The 19507-nt window shown below is 45.4% G+C and overlaps 1 protein-coding gene across 1 annotated transcript in view; it reads right to left on the bottom strand.

Moving 5' to 3' along the window:
- Positions 1-19507, bottom strand: part of MAD1L1 (mitotic arrest deficient 1 like 1) — a 348054-nt gene that overhangs the window by 75831 nt on the left and 252716 nt on the right. The window contains exon 17 of the mRNA XM_033074545.1: positions 13212-13402. Coding sequence (XP_032930436.1) covers positions 13212-13402 — 191 coding nt within the window. The remainder of the gene's footprint in view (positions 1-13211; positions 13403-19507) is intronic.

Consider the following 19507-nt stretch of genomic DNA (forward strand, 5'->3'; position numbering starts at 1 on the left):
GTGGGACCCTGTGTGCACAGAGTTGGCTGCCTACCCCACAGGAGAAAATCCAGGTGAAAGAGAAGCAGGAAAGAAAAGTACTGGAAAAATGCCTTGGTCAGGAATTAAACACTCTGTTGGACACAGCATGGGCAAGAATGGAGAAAGGCCCAGGGAGAAAGAAAGACAACCCATACATTATCTCTTCAAATTAATAACCCCCAGAAAACATTGCTTCCCCAACCCCAAATTTCCTATCCCTTCTTTTTCCTAATGTCTCTCTTCCCTGCATTCATTATTAATGCCGCTGGGGGTACAGATTTGCACTTCGGTTTCTAAAAAATTAATTCAATGATTAAAATTTCAGTCTCTGAGTAATGAAAGCAGCTCAGGCAAGCTGGAGATGCCCCTTTGCAGTCTGAAGGCCTTTGGTGTGCTGCCCACTTACCCCCTGCATGAGAAGCCTCCCTGCAGACCTGGCTCAAGGGGAAAAATAAGGTAGGAAAATGTGGTTTTAAGATGATTAACTTCTGATTTTGTGGAGAAGCCATTTCAGTTTCATACCCTACCAATTCTGTATTCACTGCAGAGAGTGAACCCCACGTTCTTCCAAAGCTCAAGCACTCATGGCTTTCCACATGTCCCCTTGGGTAAGGGAAAATCTCCAAAGAATGTAAATATTAATCAATGCTGTACATCTATCACTCACTGACAGGCTGATTGCAGGCTCAGAGACTTTTGGTGTGGCTAATGACATTTTCTGTGACACTGTGCTTAAAATGAATAGCAGAGAAAGGTTCTCAGAGAAAGACAATCTTAACTCACAAAAAATATCTATTTTCTCATCTGTACCCACACCATCAGAAGACTCAAGGAACCTGTTAGCTGGTGAGGAAAGGGCAGGTGACACAGCACCCGCCCCTGGATGGCAATTTCACCTCATTCCAGAAAAACAGAGACTCCCACAGCAAATTCAGCATCAGCTCAAGGAAGGTCCTTTCCCAGCCTGCAGCAGAGCTACCCTTCCCACCAGCTCCATGTCAAAGCAAAAAGTGGGCAAAAGACCTGCATAATTCTCCACCCTCAGCTCCCAGCACTGTTATTTTTATTTATTTTAAAATAAATGTGAGAGGGATGTCAGAGCTCTGAGCAGCACAGGGAGATGAGAAGCTCAGAACCTTCTCCAGACTGAGATTAGAGAAGGACAGGGAAGGGCTGGATTTCAACTTACACATCCCAATTTCATTCCTAAGGTGCTAAAATATAGCAAAATAGAGCAAATATACACAAAAAACCCCTTCCCCTTTCAATGGCATTTTGCTTCAAGGCTTAGCTGGATTTTTACTCAGTGGAATAAAGACAGCTAAAGTGATCAGAATCCTTGGGAAGCAACATCTTGGGAATATGGTGCAATCTCAGGGCAGCACTGGCAGGACATTCCCCACCAAAGCAGCACTGCTTGTGCTGCCATCATGGGGAAAAGGAATGGACAAAGAGAAGGGAAAGCTCTGCCAAAATCCTCCGCGGGCAGGAAAATAGCAAAGCTGTGAAGCTGAGATCTGATTTTCTCTGAAGCAACAGGATTAGTGACAGCCCACATTGCACTTCACTGGGGTCATGAGAACTGAAGGAACACTGAGAGCTGACTCAAAGCCAGCTCCTGGATTCAGACACTGTGTGGCTGCTCCTGAAATATTTTATCAAAGTTTCTAAAATTCTACTGAATTGTGAATTTTGGGGGGAAAACCAAATGTCTTTGTTAGCTTCAGAAGAACACATGCTGTGCATATCACCTGCACAGCACTGCCAGGAACAAAAAGCAATGCACAGAAACCTATTTTTCACCACATTTGCTGAAACTTTGCAGGGTGAATGTGCAGAGCATTGGCTGCTTGGAAAACTCACTGCTTTTCTTCCTCAAGATGCAGCTTTGTGGAGATTTCTGAATACATGGGTTTTTATGTGCTCTTCAACTCTTGAAGTTATTCTGAGCTGAGCCTTTAGCACTCAGCCCTGCATGAACAGGGCAGACAGAGCGTCAGGACATGCAGGATGAGCTCCCTCACAGGATTTCCTGCACCAGCCTTCCCACCTCAGGACAGGTTCATTCATCTTGCTCTTAAGAGTGCAGGTGGTTTTACTGCAGCTATTAAATTTTCCCTTTTGAAGAGGCTCCCGAGCAGGATCCATCCCAGCCCCAGCGTTAACGTGCTGGGGGCACAGCCCTGATGCTCTGCACAGAGCAAAGAGGAAATGGAAATGCTGGAACAAGCACTTTGGCACAGCTTCTTGGCTGGGCTAAAGGTTTATTCCTGGGATGCTGCTTTCCTGCAGACTAAGGAAAATTAAATTTAGCACTTTGCAAATAAATAGGTTAGGGCTGAAAGGACACTATTTAGGAATTTACTGCACACAGCAGCCTCAGAGATTATAGATCCATCACCATCTATTACCTTGCTAGTTACTGCTTCCACTCTGTCTATCTTCCCTACTTACAGAGTGGTCCTTTCATCAGGTCTTTTTCTGTTCCAACTTGAAACTGTCATCACTCTAATGGAATTATATGAAGAAAAACAACTTTAGGCTGCAGTGACTGCCAAAAAGCCAAGGACAGCTCCTGTGCTTCCCCAGGACATGTGGTGAGATTCCTGCCTGACAGAGACATGCACAGATGTCTGACACCCTCCTGAGCAGCACAGCAAGAGACAGCTGTTTACACACATGCCCAAAACCTCTGGGCCTTTCTGAAACTGTCAGCTGGGCCTTTTCAACACCCACAAACACAGGAGGCTTCACAGGGACCAGCACACTGACAGCTGATGGCAACCCTTGCTGCAGATTCATCATAGCTACACGGCACGTGGCAGCCACCAAAGGCACCAGCACAATTATAAACCCCACCTCGTGCTGCTCTCCACTCTCTGCTTCACAGAAAAATCCTCTGCACACAGTTCCCTCTCCAGGGTTGGATAGTCCCAGAAATGCAAAGTGACAGCCAGCACATGGAACACTCCCCAGAGCCTTCCATTAAGACAGACAAACCCTTTGCTTAAAGGTTTAAATTTATGACAGCTCCCCAGAACACGGCTGAGATAGATCTGCTGTTATCAGCTACCTGCTTTGGCTGAAACAGATTAGGGACAAATTAAAATTTTCAAGCCTTGGTTTGATATATTCCCTACAAGATACAGGCAGACTGGTTTGTTTTCTCCTGGAAGCAAAAAATGCCATCAAAAGATAATCTTGGGAGTTACCAAAGCTGGAGGTCATCCTCAGCTCTCAAATTCCCTGCTTCCCCCACAATGTGATTTAGCTACAAATGTTTATAAGATAGAATTGACATAAAATACTTTTTGGAACTTCTTCCTCAAAGGACATTCTCATGCAATTGGCAAAATAGAAAATTCATTAGATACAAGGGCTAAAACAGTACTATGTTACCTGCTCAAAGCATGAACACTCACATGGGGCAGCAGGAATGGTTTTTGTGTGGAGTTACAATGACTTGCCTATTTGATGCAAATGTGAGAACAGGAGAGGTTTTTCTAGCATTTCCATGAATGTGAATGAAGCCAGTTGATACATTATCAAATCCTTAATATTATCCTTAAATTACTAGAGCTGTATCCACGTGAAGTGTTAATTCCTTAACTATCCACAACATAAAGAGCTGAGCTGCAAGCACTGTTGCTCTGTAGTGTCAGGTAGAAATCCACCAAAATCCCAGCAGTCAATCCTTGCACAAAGCTCTCCAGGAGGATTTTCAGGGCACTGCTTCATTCTGTCACTGCTCTGTGGACACAGCAATATTAATGGATTGTCACTGCACCACTGATGGGACATGTTATGATCTGGAAAGCCCGTGAGGCACATCAAGCTGAAGACTCCTCGATGCTGTGAAGTGCAGCAAACTCTCAGCAAATGCCACAGCTAGATGCCTGATGTGCTTCCAGCCCTCTCCAGCAGAAACTGCCCCCTCACAGTGATAGGATGCCTCAGAGCAAAGCACAGGGTACACTCACAGGATTTATTATTTTGCTTTTCTACAAGTGGTTTCATAGAAAAAAAAAAGGTCATTAAATGAAGGTCTTGGGGAAAACCCAAACATGGCACAGCCTGGGATCCCATGAAGGAGAGCTGCCTACAAAGCTCTTATCTTAATCTGGCAAGCAGTTTGAGAGAAAGCACATTAACTGGTTTATGCTGTGCCAACTGCATGGTAAAGAACCATGAGAATTGAGCCAATAAGAATTGAGCTTTTCGACTGTGAAGTGTGGCAATAATACAAGGATGATAGAGGAATTGTATGGCTGTGAGATGCTGGCTCCTGTCTCACTCCTGATGAGTGAGACAGCCCCTTTGGCTGTCAAAGGGGACCTGTGACCACAACATCCCATTCTCAGTCCCTCACTCCATCCTTCCCCCTCACCTGCCAAATGAGGTGAGAATCTCCTCACCCAAACTGAATTTAGGCTGAAAATTTTCAGCTAAAATCTTTAAATCTTTAAGGCACAACACAAGCATTTATATTCAACAACAAATAAAGGAGAAGACCTTTATATGAGCCCAGACACACCTTTCAGATGGAGGCAATAGATGTTCCAGGGCCATACCAGCATGGGAATCTTTTGCTGTGTTTCCATACTTGGAAACTTGTGTACACACAAACACACATCCTCTTCCCTCCCTGAAGGTTAGAAAATCTGCTCCAGTCAAGCACAGGCAGCAGCTATAACTCCCAAAAGAAGAGATAAGACCTAATTATATTTGTATTTAAACAATGTGCTGCTTACTCAAGGCACAAGAGAGGCAGTGACTGCCACCCACTCCCACTGGAGCCTTTGTGCAGGCTGAGCTGTGCTGCCATGACCTGGGCACTCACATCCTGCTGGGTGCTTTGCTGGATTTCACCAGCTGCACCTCAGAGCTGTTTCCTGGAACTAACTGTGTTTCCTAGAGGTTCTCCTCGCAAACCTGTTCCTAGAACATACAGGGGAAAGGTGAAGGAGTGGTACAAAAGCCATCTTGAAGTCCCTTGGCAGTGCTCTGGCTGCACCAGCCAGCTGAAGAGAGACTTCAGGGTGCTCATGTGGAAGCACAAGTAGAGGAAATGTCCACAGGGATTGCTGAACCCCTGACAGCATTGGTCACACAGGGATGGCACAGAGGATGATGCTGTGACAGTTTTGCTCTGGCTGTGCTGCCTTGGAGCAGATCAACAAAGGCCCAGAATGTGCCCAAAGCACAAGAGCTGACCTGTCCCCTCCTGTGTCCAAGGACAGCAAACAACAGACTAGAGCAGTCAGGGAAAGAGGGCTGAGATACAGGGTACCCAGAGACTCCAGGCTTTTCCCCCTCAAGAGGATAAAAACCTCCAGCAATTTCTGCTCCCTTTCATGTGCAGCTTTGAACAGAACCATAAGCAAGCGACCAGCGGGCTGTGGCTTGCTGACACGGCTCTGCATGTTCTGCAAAATCACAAGAGAGCAGCCAGGGACAGTAACAAGCATGCATCAAAAGCTGCTTTGCAAAACACCCATTTCATGTGTGCTGCAGCAAGGCTTGGTGTTCCCCCACCACCCAGGCTCCAAGGCACTGCCTTTTCCTAAAACAGTGCTGATCACACAACTTTTAAGTGGAAAATCATTTGAAACTACTAGAGACCCAAATAAATAAATTAATTAATAACTAGTTTGATGATTTTTAATGCCAGCTGGAGGTGGTGGGCACCCAGAGAAAAGGAGAAGAGCACCAGTGGTGCCCCAAGCCCCCAGCCCCCTGAGGGACAATTTCCTGCATCCTTTGCTGTGCAAGAAAAAGCTATCTGTCCTGGTTACATCTCCAACCATCCCTATGCAGCTTTCCCACCACAGGACATTTTGAAAAGCTTCTCAAACCCCACAATATCCTGCAACCAGGTGAGAGGGACAGAGAAAACCAGGAGGTTGACTGACCTAGAGCAGAGCCACATGGTGATTTAGCGGCAGAGATGGGAACAGGAATCCAGGAGGGGTTTTGCTTATGTCCCCTCTGCTTTATCCCTTTTTTAACACTGTCTTCATCTCACATTGCATAAACACACTCCTGCCAGCTCACACAGTCCTTTGTAAGCTGTTCAAACACAGCAGCAGGCGGACACAGACATCCTCCTCTGCTGAGACATCCCACAGGGACACCGGGCACAGCCAGCGACAAGAACGACTCTTCTCCAGCAAACTGCAATCACGGGTGCTGGGGATGTGCTGGGGGGGAGAGGAGGGAGAAGGTTTTATCAGAGCAGCCAGGACCTGCTCTGCCTCCTGCTGTGCTGGGCAGCACTGCCTGGCTCTGCCCTGTGACACAAGGATGGAGGCACAGGCTCCTGTTTGGGACCTGCCCCATGTCCATCCCTGTCCCTCCAGGGCCACACGTGCTGTCACACCAGCCTGGATGCTCTGGTTTAATTAAATTCTTATCAGTGACCTGTGCTCCTTGATGGTGCATGTGACTCACCCCAGAAAGCATAGGCTGTCACTCCTGCTTCATTAAATAAGAGATATTTAAATGAAGGGGATTCGGAGGGAGATAAACTGCAAACTTATTAAAAAATTGATGTATTTCAGTGATTTTGTTACTTATTGTTATTGCAGAATCATAGAATCATTAAGTTGGAAAAGACCTTTATGATCATTGAGTCCAACTGTAAATCTAATGCTGCCAAGGCCACCAGAAGCCCAGGAAAGATGGTGAGGTCCTTCAGCTGGGATGGCTGATGCCTGTCACAGCCTGTATGAGGCTATCAGCAATTCTGACAGTCACAGGGGCTGAAGTCAGGTGAAGAATTTGTGTGGATAACTCAAAAGCTGCCTTTTTTCAGTGCCCTCCTCCTTTGCCAAAGGAAGTGCAGACAGAGACAGAGCTCATGGCAGCACAAGGGGAGGGAAATTGGGAATACCACAGTGGCACTGCCCTGTCCTTGGGGAATGAAGGAGCAAAGGGAATGAAAAGTACAAAAGCAACTTGGTGGTCAGCAGCTGATGACTGCAAAACAAACAATTGCAGAGAGACAGCCTGAAGCTCAGATGACACCTGAGAGCCAACCTCATGTTTCCTGTCCCAAACCAGGCCAGCTTTGGTGAGGTGACAGGTTTTGTATCTGCCTCACCAAGTAACACACCAGTCACTCCAACAGAGAGGATTCACCCTCGAGCAAGGGAAATCTCTGACCTTTCAGAAAGCCTCCCCCATCCCATTCTCCTGCTAGTCAGGAAAGACTGTCACTGGAATGATGCTCCAATATCATCAGCATTAATTACCTCCATGCTGGGTCTACCTTGGCAGACTCACAGGCATGGCAGGAAGGGCAGCAAGTGGTGCCAACACACTGGAGATGGGTGCTGTGCCAGACTGGCAGGTGACAGGGGAGGGGATTCCCCAGCCAAAGGTGCTCTGTGCTCCCCACCAGCACCATCCATTCCCCCTCACAACAGCCCAGTGACACTGGCAGGAGCATCATCCACCTTGCACAGGTGGGGAAGAGAGGCAGACAAAGAACATTCCCTTTGTTCAGCTGGGAGAAGGTTCCAGCCCAGCCTCTTCAGGCCTTTGCTCAGAAATTCTGCTGTCAAAAGGAAAACCTTCCATTAGATTTTGCCAGTATACTCGAGATGACTGGCTTCATCAAAAACAAAAAGAGAAAAAGCCCTAATGTGCACTAGGGAATAGGCAGTTGCTCAGGGAAGCATATGCAGTAAGAGAGAAACTGTGTAAGCAAGAAAAAAAAAGCAGGAGGAAGAGCAATTTGAAGACAGAAGCAAGAATTAAAGTTAGGTCCTGACACAAAACAGGCTGCTACAATATCTGAAAGAAAATTACATGTGGGAAGTTTAAATACAGGATTTGATGCTGTAACACCCTAGATTGCTGAGCAGCTCGTTTTAGCACTGCTGATCAGTGCAGCCCAGGATGGGTGCTGCTGACCCTTCCAGGAATCCCAGCAATCATCCAGCAGGAATGCACTGTACTCCCAGAACTGAGCTGAAATCAAGCCTCCAACAACCACACGGGCAAATTGAAAACAGGAAAATGAAATAACTTGCAATTAAGAAGAATGAGGAGTTAAGAGAGGCCTAGAGTCCCTAATCAATCTCTTGCTGCCTGGCCTGCTCCACCGATGAGCCCCATTGTTAGTGTTGATTGTGTGTGCAGGAGTGTGAGGCAGAGGCTGGAAGAATAGCTCTCCATCAAAACTGTGATTTCCTTCTCCCCTCGAGACTCATCAAGGGTGAAGAGGAGAAAATAGAGATACAAAAAGAAACAAACAGCTAGAACAGGTTTCTCCAAGACACTCTGCGAGGTTTGAGGAGGAATAACTGAAACTGCAGGGACGCCAAGAATGTGGACTCAAGAATCACAGCTCTCAACAGTGCTGTCAGCTTCAAGATGAAACAAGAGCACTCAGGAGAATAAAAGTAATCCCTGCATTAACCATCCTGCTTATTCTGAGCTGTACATCACTCACCAGAGTGCCCTGGCCAGACTGGTACTCAGACTGTGCTGGAATCTCAGCAGACCAGACTCTCTCTGCACATTTAACCACACAGGTTTTGCCTCCCCCTTTCAGCCAGCAGCTTGTCAGCATCACTTGGTGTTTGAAAAACAGCCTCCAAGTTCTTTCTTGTTTAATCCAGCCTCCTTCCCTCCTGAGGACAAGAGAATTACACTATTGCACCTTGTGCACACTGCTGCTCTGTTTGTGTTTTACACTCCTGGCCAATACAGAAGCAAGAGGACAGCGAGGTACCCAAGCCATGGGCAAGCTAAGGAGGACTGGGCAGCTCAAGGTGGTGTCTGTCCTTCCACCACACCCTTCTTCCACTCAAAGCAAAGAAATATCCCATATCCTTTTTACACCCTTATGCTCACCCCTGCACCCACAGTGATCGACATCAGAAGCAAATGTTCACTTTTCAGTGGCCCTGAAGTTTCATAATTACATTTCCCCTTACAGATCTGCAAAACTAATTCTGTATTTACCTCCTCAAAGAGGTGTGCAAAGACAGTGTGGCCACACTACCTCTGCACAGCTTTTTAATGTACCAGCTTGTAGAAAAGCTGTTGATTTTACTTGATTTGATGACTGTACTACCAATCCAACATGACACCATAAAGGTTTTATTTTGCAGCAAGAAGTGCCAGCCCTGGAACAGGCCACACTCTCAAGCTATGTCAAGATGCTCCTGGCTTTGTTTGCTGTCTGGTATCTTGGGTATTCTCTCTCAAGGAATACAGCCTATCAACCTGGGGATGCTCTTCAATGAACTACTGCTGTGTTTGGGTTTTTGTTTGATAATTTTGACAGAAAATGATAACAGGGGTGAGACCTGAAGCAGAGAGAATTCTGTGCTCTGCAAGACTAAGCTCTGAGGATACAGAAAATATCTGTCTAAAGGCAGCCTTGTGGCCAGGATTATTGATGAGCTCAGACACATAGCACCACTGTGACACTGGAAAGAGTTTGTCTGGTTTAACTTCCTTCCCAACCAATTTAGACCCAAATAGTTTAGGCATGAATTATCAAAAAATCCGAGCATTCTTTTCTGAGAAAGTGAAGGAATCTGACACCAGAAGGATTGCAAACACTGACAATTGCACAGGATCAGGCTGATGACCTGTTCAGCCCAGGATCTTTTCAAAGTGACCAGCCCCACATTCATGCTGCAACACTGGAAACAGTTTACCTGAAGCAGGGAATAATCAAGAACAGATTGCTCCCTCTTCTTCATTCAAGTCTTTCTTCCCATTTCCAGAGGATGGACTTGGAATGTTGCCAAGTACAGAAACAGCAAAATCACTTGTATACCAAGCCAAAAAATAAGCAGCATGAAGGGGAATTCTCTTCCTCTATAGCAGGGAGTTGCCTTTACACCTCCAAGCAGAGAGCTCTGAATGTCCCTACTTCAGGTAAATGCACATACTTAATGTAAAACTAGATATTTATTATTATTTGTCCACAAAGATATCTTAACATTTTAGAAAATGCAATGGCCTCTTCTCTCAGTAGTTCCTTGAAGCCACAGAGTTTATCAAATAAAAGGATTTCTACTCTTTTTCTTTTAAATTGATTGAATTCAAATGCTTTGGCTGGGACTGTGTCCTTAGGCACACAAAAAGAAAAAAGCCTGCGATTTAATTTCTTTCTACTGTTTGTTCATTTGTACAAGTGTCTCCAAATCATCTCCTCTTCAAATTTGACCAGTCTTTCTGTTTACTGAAGGACTTTCTTTGTCTGAAACAATTGTCATTGTCTTTCTAAAGACCTCATTTCCTTACTCCCATTCAGGACCCAGCCAGAGACAAGGATAAACAGCACAATGCACGCCTGGCTAGGCAATGACAGCCTGATTTGCCACCTCCTCATTCTGCTGATCCAGAGGCTCCCCAGCAATGTTTGCTTGTTTTAACAGGTATCTTTAATGGCTTGTTACAAAGGCAGTTTCCTGGATATCTGATGGGTGGGCTGGTCCAGACACACCAGTGAAGCATCACACAGAACACAGTCTGTGCCTGGACACATCTAATGGAGCAGCAACAGGAATGGAATACAAAACTGTCAAGTGCCCCAGGAGCTACAATGCATTACAGCCCACAAAAAATAATCAGAATCTAAACTCCTGGTGAGGAATCTGTAACAGCCTTTCCACAGTGTTTAATTGAAACAATAAAAAGGACAAACAAACGGGAGCTGTGAAGCCTGAGATGTGCCTCTCTGCCCACGCTCTCACAGAGGGGCTGAAAATCACTGGGACATCCTTCAAGCTGATGAGCTCATCTGTTGCACCGATAGGGATCACCAGTAAACACTGGGATGGTTTCATTGGAATTCAGTGCTCATTTATAGATGCACTCATTGGCATTCCCAGCACAGCACTGTGATTAACCCTTTCACTGGAGCTGTAATCCCAATTAATGCAAACTGGCTGGACACATACAGCAGGTAGATAATAAGCTCCCCTATAGCAACAGCACACCTTAGCCAGGAAATCCAAGCATATCTTTCATCTTCATTTAGCTTTGAAGGGGTTACATTACAGGAGTTCCTACTGTATCCCTCACTTAAAATTAAATGCCACCAGCAGTGCTACTGAATTATGTTTTTAAAGTTTACAGCCGAACTACAGAAGCTTGTAAAGTGCCAAGGGACTTCTCTGGTTTAATTATATAGACCCTGTTCCATAAACTGCTTGAATAAAATAAATACAAATAGCATCCATGCTTTGTGACCTCTCCGGGTTAATGAAATGCACACAAACACCCACAGTCTGCTATGGCTCAGAAATTCCACAGCATAAACACACAACCCTGTTGGAAGCTGTAGTCAGGATTCAAGCCTTCATACATATATGAGAATCAGCTGCCTGGACTCAGCAAGGAAATAATTTGTTGTTTATATTCTACTACTATTCAAAGCTGCAGTCGGTGGGAATTGTCTGAGATTTAGTGAACAGGGAGAAAGAGTCTGAAATTTTCTTGTTCATGTTGTAATTAGAAAATCTGCTCCTCTTGTCCTGAGAGGTGGTGAGGTAGAGAGGCTGAGGAATTCCCAGAATCAATAAATGACCCACCCTTGGGTCTAAGAAATGTCAGATCTTCTCTACCAGGTGACACTCATCTCCTTCCTTGGGACATACTTGGGAATAAACATTAGAGTGAAGAAGAGAAAGCAAGAAGAACATGTAGAGAGAGAAATCTGTACTTTAGTGTCTCCTCTCCTGTATATAAATTATTTACATTGCCATTTCACCAAGGAGAGTTTCCTTCTCTCAGTGACAAGCTCCTGAGCTGCCAGCCAGTTCTTGTTCTTGTGGCCAGCATCTCATTTTCTCACATTTCCTTAACTTTCTCCAAGCCTGCCATGGTGCAGAAAAAACTGCAACTTGTACTGTCCTGCCATGGCATCCAACAAACATCTCCAGGAGTCTGCTGAAATTTCATTCATTAAATATTTAACACTACAGGTGTGAGCACAGGTCTCTGGAGGTGTTGGAGTAGCATTGCACCATCTCAACAGAGAACTGTTTTCAGTATTAAATGGTAGCACCTTAAAACTAGAAGAATTATTCTCTTCCCTGGGCACTGAGCTTTCTTTTGTTGCTGCCATGTGCTTCAGGTCATCCAGAACTCTCCTAAGGCCAATCAGTATGACTGTTTTGAGGATATTTTCCTAGTTTTACTAAAGATCCTAGGTGTTGTCTTGTACACACCCTGACCTGCTTTATTTGTTGGGTTTTATTTTTTTTTCCTGCGGCACTGAAGTTGCAGAACAGGAAAATGTTTGTGCTATTATGTAGAGAAACAATCTGGCAACCATCCACATGTGGCACACAGCTGTAGGTCTGCAGAAACAGAACTTTGCCACTTCTGCTACAGAGTTCCCTCCTGTACTGAACACCTCTAAACCCCTTCATAAAGGAGATTTGCTCTAGGGAGGATCAGTGGGAGGCAGGTATGATTTTAAGTGCTGTTGTGTTTGCTACAGAGAAGAATAAAGTTCTCCCACTGACCTGTAAACTTGGGCTGTTGGCACTTGAACCAACCTAAAGACAGGACTTAACATCCTGGTGACTTCTAAAGTCACACCCCAGCTCTCTAAGGCATCAGCCCAAGTTTGGCAGCTGGAAGGCAACAGAGCAGAAAAGCAGCCCCTCTGTCAAGCCCCAAGCTCCCAGCCCACCCAGCCAGACCACAAGACAGACTGTTACTGCTACTCATCTGTGCCGCTCACAGAAATGGCACTTCACACACACCAGGATGAGCTGCTGCTCAAAAGGGATTCCAATTTACATAAAGACAAGATGATGACACGCAGACAAGCTGGAGGATGGTAAAAAAACATAGGGACATATATCTCATAGTGAAGTAATGATGAGCCCTGATGGTTACATAAGGTTTTATTACTGCGGCACATAACTGATAATATAAAAAGGTGAAGTGCCAAGCCAGATGCCTGAGGTATTATGCATACATAGTCTCTTCTCTTTACTCCAGACTTTGATATATAAGTGGGAGACCAGATGTCAAACCTCCTACTTTTTAACAGAAGAAAGGATCTTTACTTCCCTCACGAGGAACACTGCCACGTAGCAGGGGGCAGTGATTTTCCAGTCTAATCATGAGAAAGAGCAAATACACCCTGGCACGTTGAAAACCATGAACCCAAAGAAGCAGGTGCAGCCAGGGGTGCACAGACCTACCTTGAAAAGCAGGCAGTCCCCCTGGTGCTCGGCGTAGATGGAGCTGAGCCTGTACTGGTTCTCCGTGGTGATGTCGATCTGGTAGCCCGTGAGGGTGTAGCACACCTTGCGGAACTCCTGGATCTTGGTCTGGAAAACTTCTTTCAGGCGCTGGTTTTTCAGTTCTGCACTTTCCACTTGCTTCTTCAGCTCTGGGTAAGGGAAGAAAATGGGTACTGTCTTATATATCGCCCTTGTGCTGTACTTACAGTGCTAGCCAAACTGAGTGAATTGAAAAGGTTAATTAAAAAGTGAATTAAGCAGGCAGAGTACAGAAAAAGCAAGCTGGTGCCTCTCCTCCTGGCCCCAGCAGACCAAAAGATAGTAAACTGGGGAGTAAGGAAAACAGTCATGTCTTGGTGGGATGGAATTTTCTTTTGCTCAGTCAGTCTTTTAACAACACAGTACAAAAATTGAAAGCTCCAGCATCCATTTCCCCACATGCACACGCCTTGTTTTCTACACAGAACCCAAGAGAAGGGTGCTCCTGTACACAAAGCAGTAAAGTGGGAAACCAGTCCGAAATACGCCTCCGTATGGCTGCATCAGGAGGAAGCTGCCTGCATGGGAAATCTCCTCCAATGGAGCAGATCTGAGGTAAGTGCTTTGATCTCCAATTGACACACTGCTTAGGAATCCCTCAAGGTTTGGGAAGGGGGTTTTATTGTGATAAAAAGCCTGGAGAGCACCTCTGCCTCTTTGCATTTGTTACTTCAACCGGACTAGTCCCTATCAGAGAGGTCCTGGGAGATTCCCTGCCACTCACCCTGTGTTTTATTGCTACAAAAGGAGCTGCCAGTACTGTGAATCCTTCAAGAGGATACACAACAATTACCATGAATCTTTCACCCAAGGTGCCTTCTGAGTAATTAAACCTCGATTTATCATCCCATTAATTACAGAGATTGGCTTTACTTTAATATACACTAGAGATGTCTTCCAAGTCAGCCTGTTTTATCAACACTGCAGTCCAGGGTTAGGAAAAATCCTGACTCTTTCTAACAGCAAACAAATAGACTCCCTCAGTTGAATACATCTTTGTCATTCTGAGGTTTAAGGCTTTGTGCTGTGATCAGAGACATAATTGCAGCATTTGTAGCCCATATGTCTTTCCTTTAGCTAGTTCAGGTCCAGCAGCAGGACAGCAGGAACTTCAGAGCAAGGTGACTGCTGGAATATGAGGAATGTTTTTGGCTGGGTTTATAGAGCCCATACTGAAACATTATCGCTTCCCAAGTGAGCTGGAAATGTTTTTTGTTTGAGTACTTGCTGGGAAGTGTTTCCACTGGCCTCCCAGGCACAGGGCAGGGAGGATGTAGGATGGAAACTGCAAGGCCATGGACTTGCCAGTGACATTCACCTCTGAGCAGCTGCAGGCACACCAGGAGAGTGCCAGTCACCTCTCATCTCCTGTACTGCTTTGGTTAGGCACTGTGGGTGGAAGGATAATTCAATGTGTTAAGTTAAAGTGCCTTAAATGCCACTGAGAATGCCCCTGCTCAGAAGTACTTTGGCCTTAATCCAACTCAGTTTAATCCCCAGGCAAGGACAGGAACTCTTTAATGGTTAAAGAGAACTACATGTCCTTTTATTTCTGAGTGAGAGCACCCACGCAGGGAGAGTTAACACTGGCCAGCTCCTCACCTTCAGCTAATCCAGCTCCACCTTGTGATGTACAAGCAATGATTGCCTTTACTCTGGGCACCCCCAGCTGCATCTTGCTTTATGAAGGGGAGCAAACCAGTCGTGGGCAACATCACCAGTTGGTTCATTAAAAACCTGTTATCCAGGGAATCCTCCAATTGCAGGGGGATGTAAAGGAAATAGAGAATATCCAAAGCACCCTTAATGGTCCACAGGGCTGTGTCTTACACACAGTCCCTTCTCAAGAGCTCAAAAAGGCTCTTTTCTGACCACCCACCTTCCCACTCACAGCAACTCATCAGTGTGTGATTAACTCAACCCTTCTCTGGATTATTACAACTCTTTCCCCATCATCTTAGCTGGGACTGGTCTTTGATTAATCAAGTAATCAGCCTCTGAAATTGGGAGGTTAATGGGTGGCTCTGACCTGGATATTCTCAGTTTTCATTTAGCTATGCAACTGTTAAGGACAAAACCCTGTATATATGAAAGTAAAAATTCAGTGACCACACTGCAGTGGTAAATAACATTTCGTCACTGTCAGAGACAGCTCTGCCTTTAATATATTGCCTATGTCCAACAGCAATATTTTTTTCACTAATAAATGCAGCCTAGCCTTGGAAAAGTAAATCTGCCTCTTCCTACTGCATCTCAGAGGTTGCCTTTCTCAACTTTTATAACCTTGGAGGTGGATGGCACCCTAATTCATTAACTCCTTGAACAGCTTTCGTTATTCATGAAGAGTTAGTGCCTTTTGCACTGTTTTGTCTGTCAGAGCTGGTCCTGCCAGGGGCCACCACGAGCATCCTCACCCCCAGCCAGCAGTGCTGGCCTATTTAAACACCCCTCTGACTCTGCAACAGCAACTGAGTGATGGCAACTGCTTCCCTCCACTACCCTCAGGGTGAGAAAGGAAAAACTTTGACTACAGTCAGTCTTTTATGCAAGAAATCTGGGGCTTTCCAGTGTCACTGAAGTACCAGGGACCTTCAGCCCCGGCTGTGTGCCCTTGCCACCTCCCTGCTGCTCCTCCTGGCCCTCTTTCCACAGCCTGCAGCACTGCTGGTGTCCTGGCTGGAGGAATTCATCTGCATGAAAAACTTATCTGCTCGTTAGAGATGCCTTGTGTCAGCCACTGGCACAAGGTGCTGAACTCGGGACCTGCCGATGGAGAGCAGCTGAATGCTGCAGTGCCAGCCAGGGCTGGGATAAAACCTTGTCTTCCCTTCCGTGCCTCCATTAGCAATTGCCCCACAGGGCTTCTTTAGCTTAGAGACAGAGCAGGAAAAAACCCAAGCAGGCACAGGGACACAGTTGGATGATGAGTTTGAATGCCTGAGTTTGCAGCTGCCCCCAGTGAAAGGTCCATTGAACCCTGACTGTCAAACAGAGATTGCTCTTCCTTTACGCCCAATTAAGCTGCAGTCCTGAGCAGCTCAGCCACAGCCCAGCTGGTGCCTCCCTCCTGCAGTGTTTATCCCCTGGGAACAATTCAGCCCGGGGCTATTCCTGGTTTAACTCAGGACAGCGCTCAGCACTGTGACTGCTCCCCTGCTTCCCACGGAGGGATCTGCTGGCACAACCAAGCAGGCACACCATGAGCAGGACCCATGGGAGAGTCACTTCAGAGGAAGGTAAACTGAGACTTGGGATCCCACTGCTGAACCAAAGCCATTTGAGATGTCCCAGGATATCTTTCATACCTTTCCATCACACTTCTGCAGGGAAGAAGCATCCTGCAGGTTCTGTATGATACCAGCCAACCCCAGGCCAACGTCTCAGACACCTTGGGGTGTCTAAAACAGCAGAGGATGTTTAATTGTAGGGTACCTATGGAACCCTCTGCACCATGGGTCTGTCCAAGTACAGGCAGCAGCACAGCAGCATATGCACGGACTTGGGGACAGTAATTAATCTTTCTAATATGTCCCTCATCAAGTGAAGATGTTAAGCTAAAAGGCAGCTCATGGATTGCTCTGCATCTGAATCCAAAGCTGTGAAAGTGCTAATTCTTAAGCCTCACCTAATACCACTAATTCCCGCCAAATTTCTAGCACAGTCATGAAAAATTGATTTAAAAGTCATCACTTGCACAGAGTGCAACTCAGCTGCTGCAGAGCAGTGTTTAAGGCACAGCCACAGAGGCCATGGAACAGAGGGAGATCCTTTTGGGATGGGTCAGGTGCAGCAGAGCAGGGCTCCAGTGCCAGCACTGATGTGCCCACCCCTTTTATCTACCACCTACAGAAATCTTGATCCATTCAGATCTTTCCCAATGTTTGGAGAATTAGGTTTAATTATATCTTTAAAAGATAGTATTTGAAAACTAGAATTTGTGTATTTAGTGAACCTGTTTGAGTTCCTGTATTTGACCTTGTTCCACTTGCACAACACAGGTGAGAGAAGTTGCAGAAGCCATGGATGGGGAAAGTCACACCACAAACATCCTTCACCCAAAGAAGGGATGCCAAAGCATCTCCAAGTTTATGAAAAAAATAAGAACTGAGAAAATAAGCATGAGGTTACACAGGCCATGCCTTGGTTGGGGGTAATGACTTGCCTGAAAAACAAATAAAGGAGAAGTGAGAGAACAAGAGAATATACAGAAATACTGTCCCATCTCCTTTGTATTCAGGCTGAGAGTATGTATAAAAAGTTACCTATCCTGAAGAGTTTGATGTGGAAAAAATATCCTCACTGGAAAAAAAACATTAATCTGTTAGAAAATTAATATTGCCAAATGATTAATTCCTCCTAATGATACTGCTTCTTGAAACACCTTGTATTTTCACACACTTACATTGACTTTAATGAATAATTCAAACTATTTTGGATAAATAAATAAAATATGAGTTGGGCTTTTTTGGTCTCATATTGGAAATGTCACTGCTTTTTATTCCATTGCTTTGACACTCCTTACATCTCAAACTGTTCAGAACAGCCTGGAAATACCACAGCTTTGGCTCTTACTCCAAGTTCAGCCAGGTCAATCAATAACAATAGCAGTCTCTACACCAAAGAAAACCAAATTCATGCTTAGCCTTTTCCCCAGGGAAAGAGTAGGAAACAATGTGACTCTGAGCATGCCAAAAGTGGCATGAAATTAAATGTATCACTAGTCTTTTCCAGGAAAATACAAATTTGTTCTGCCCATCCTCAAAGATGCCACAAGCCATGGAGCTGCACTAATTCAGCTGCAATCCCAGCTAATATATATCTCTCTCAAAAAGGCCTGCACTCCTTTCCAACTCTCCATTAAAGGTTAGTTCCCCTCAGTGACATGTTTGGGGGTCACTCACTCCAACACACACAGGATAAAGGATTTACACATCCATTCCTGTCCCTGCTGACCCTGCCAGGCTGCCTCAAGGCAGATGCCACCCAACAGCAGGATGCTGCATTTTCACCAGCCCTGCTTCACTTACACAAGAAATTGCTTAAGTTTTGTTTCCAGCTGACAGAAGGAATGCCAGAACCACACAAGGTCCTTTCTCAGCTCCAATCAGCAAGGCACAATTACCTTTATTCTCCCCCATCCCCAGGAGCTGCTGCCATGCAGTGGCACTCCTTAATCACCCCTACACCCCAAACTGACACTGAATTACTCCATCCATTGCGGGTCTGTTCTTTCCAAGAGCCTTGTCCTTCTGCACCTGGGACCCTTCCAGCCATTCCCCTGCTCAAACCCCAAGCTGAAATTTTCTTTGCCAGCCTCAGTTTATGAGGAGCAGTCTCTGAAAAGGAGTTCTCTGATATTCTGTGAAGGGCACAACATAAAAATAAATTGTATTGTGTTAAATAAAGGCTAATAGGAGAAGAGCTGAACATTTTCTGATGTAGGCAAGTTTATGACCATTGCTTTTGAGAAATAAAATTCGCTTTGCTAGATTTTATAGGCATGTTTTATGCCCTGGGGGAGTGGGACCAGGCAGCCCCACACCACCCCTGCTCGACCTCACAGTCTGGTAGCCTCACACTGCTCTCTGCAAAACTTGAAATTTGTGACATTACAGCCATGAATTATAACTTCTCTTGAAGGTAAACAGCTTTATATTCAACAGACTGCACAGGCTGTTCAATTTGAAACCTAAGTGGTATTTATTTGATCAGTCAACATTGGTTTATTTTTAAACTGTGTATGTACCATATGGTTCAATGCACCTCCCAGCCCCCTCCTCTAGCCACCAGCTTGCCCTTCCAGCAGCTCTGGGGAGAGTTTTCAAAGGCAGCACAGCACAAGGAAAGGTCTCCACCACCATGACCAGCTGCAGCTCTTGCATTGCCCAAGAACTCTCCACTAAAAAAAAATTTCCCAGATGTTTCTCTTTACTGAAGATGGTTGGCTGAAGGCTCCATTTCAGACAACCCATGTACCTTCACAAAGGCACCCCTTCTTGGAAAGCAGTCCATAATTAATTATTCTCTGATAACTTGCAGAAAGCAGCAGAGGACACTGGAAGGGTAAGGTGAGAGCAGGACACTGAGGACCAAAGAGAGGAAGCCGTGGAAAAACATGAACTCTCTCTTGCAGCACCTACACACACATAGAATATGGGTCAGGATCAACTAAAGCACCATTTTCTTTTCCTCCTTTTGCTAAGACTGAGATTATA

This window comes from Catharus ustulatus, chromosome 16 (genome assembly GCF_009819885.2).
Source record: "Catharus ustulatus isolate bCatUst1 chromosome 16, bCatUst1.pri.v2, whole genome shotgun sequence".
Classification (NCBI taxonomy): Eukaryota; Metazoa; Chordata; class Aves; order Passeriformes; family Turdidae; genus Catharus; species Catharus ustulatus.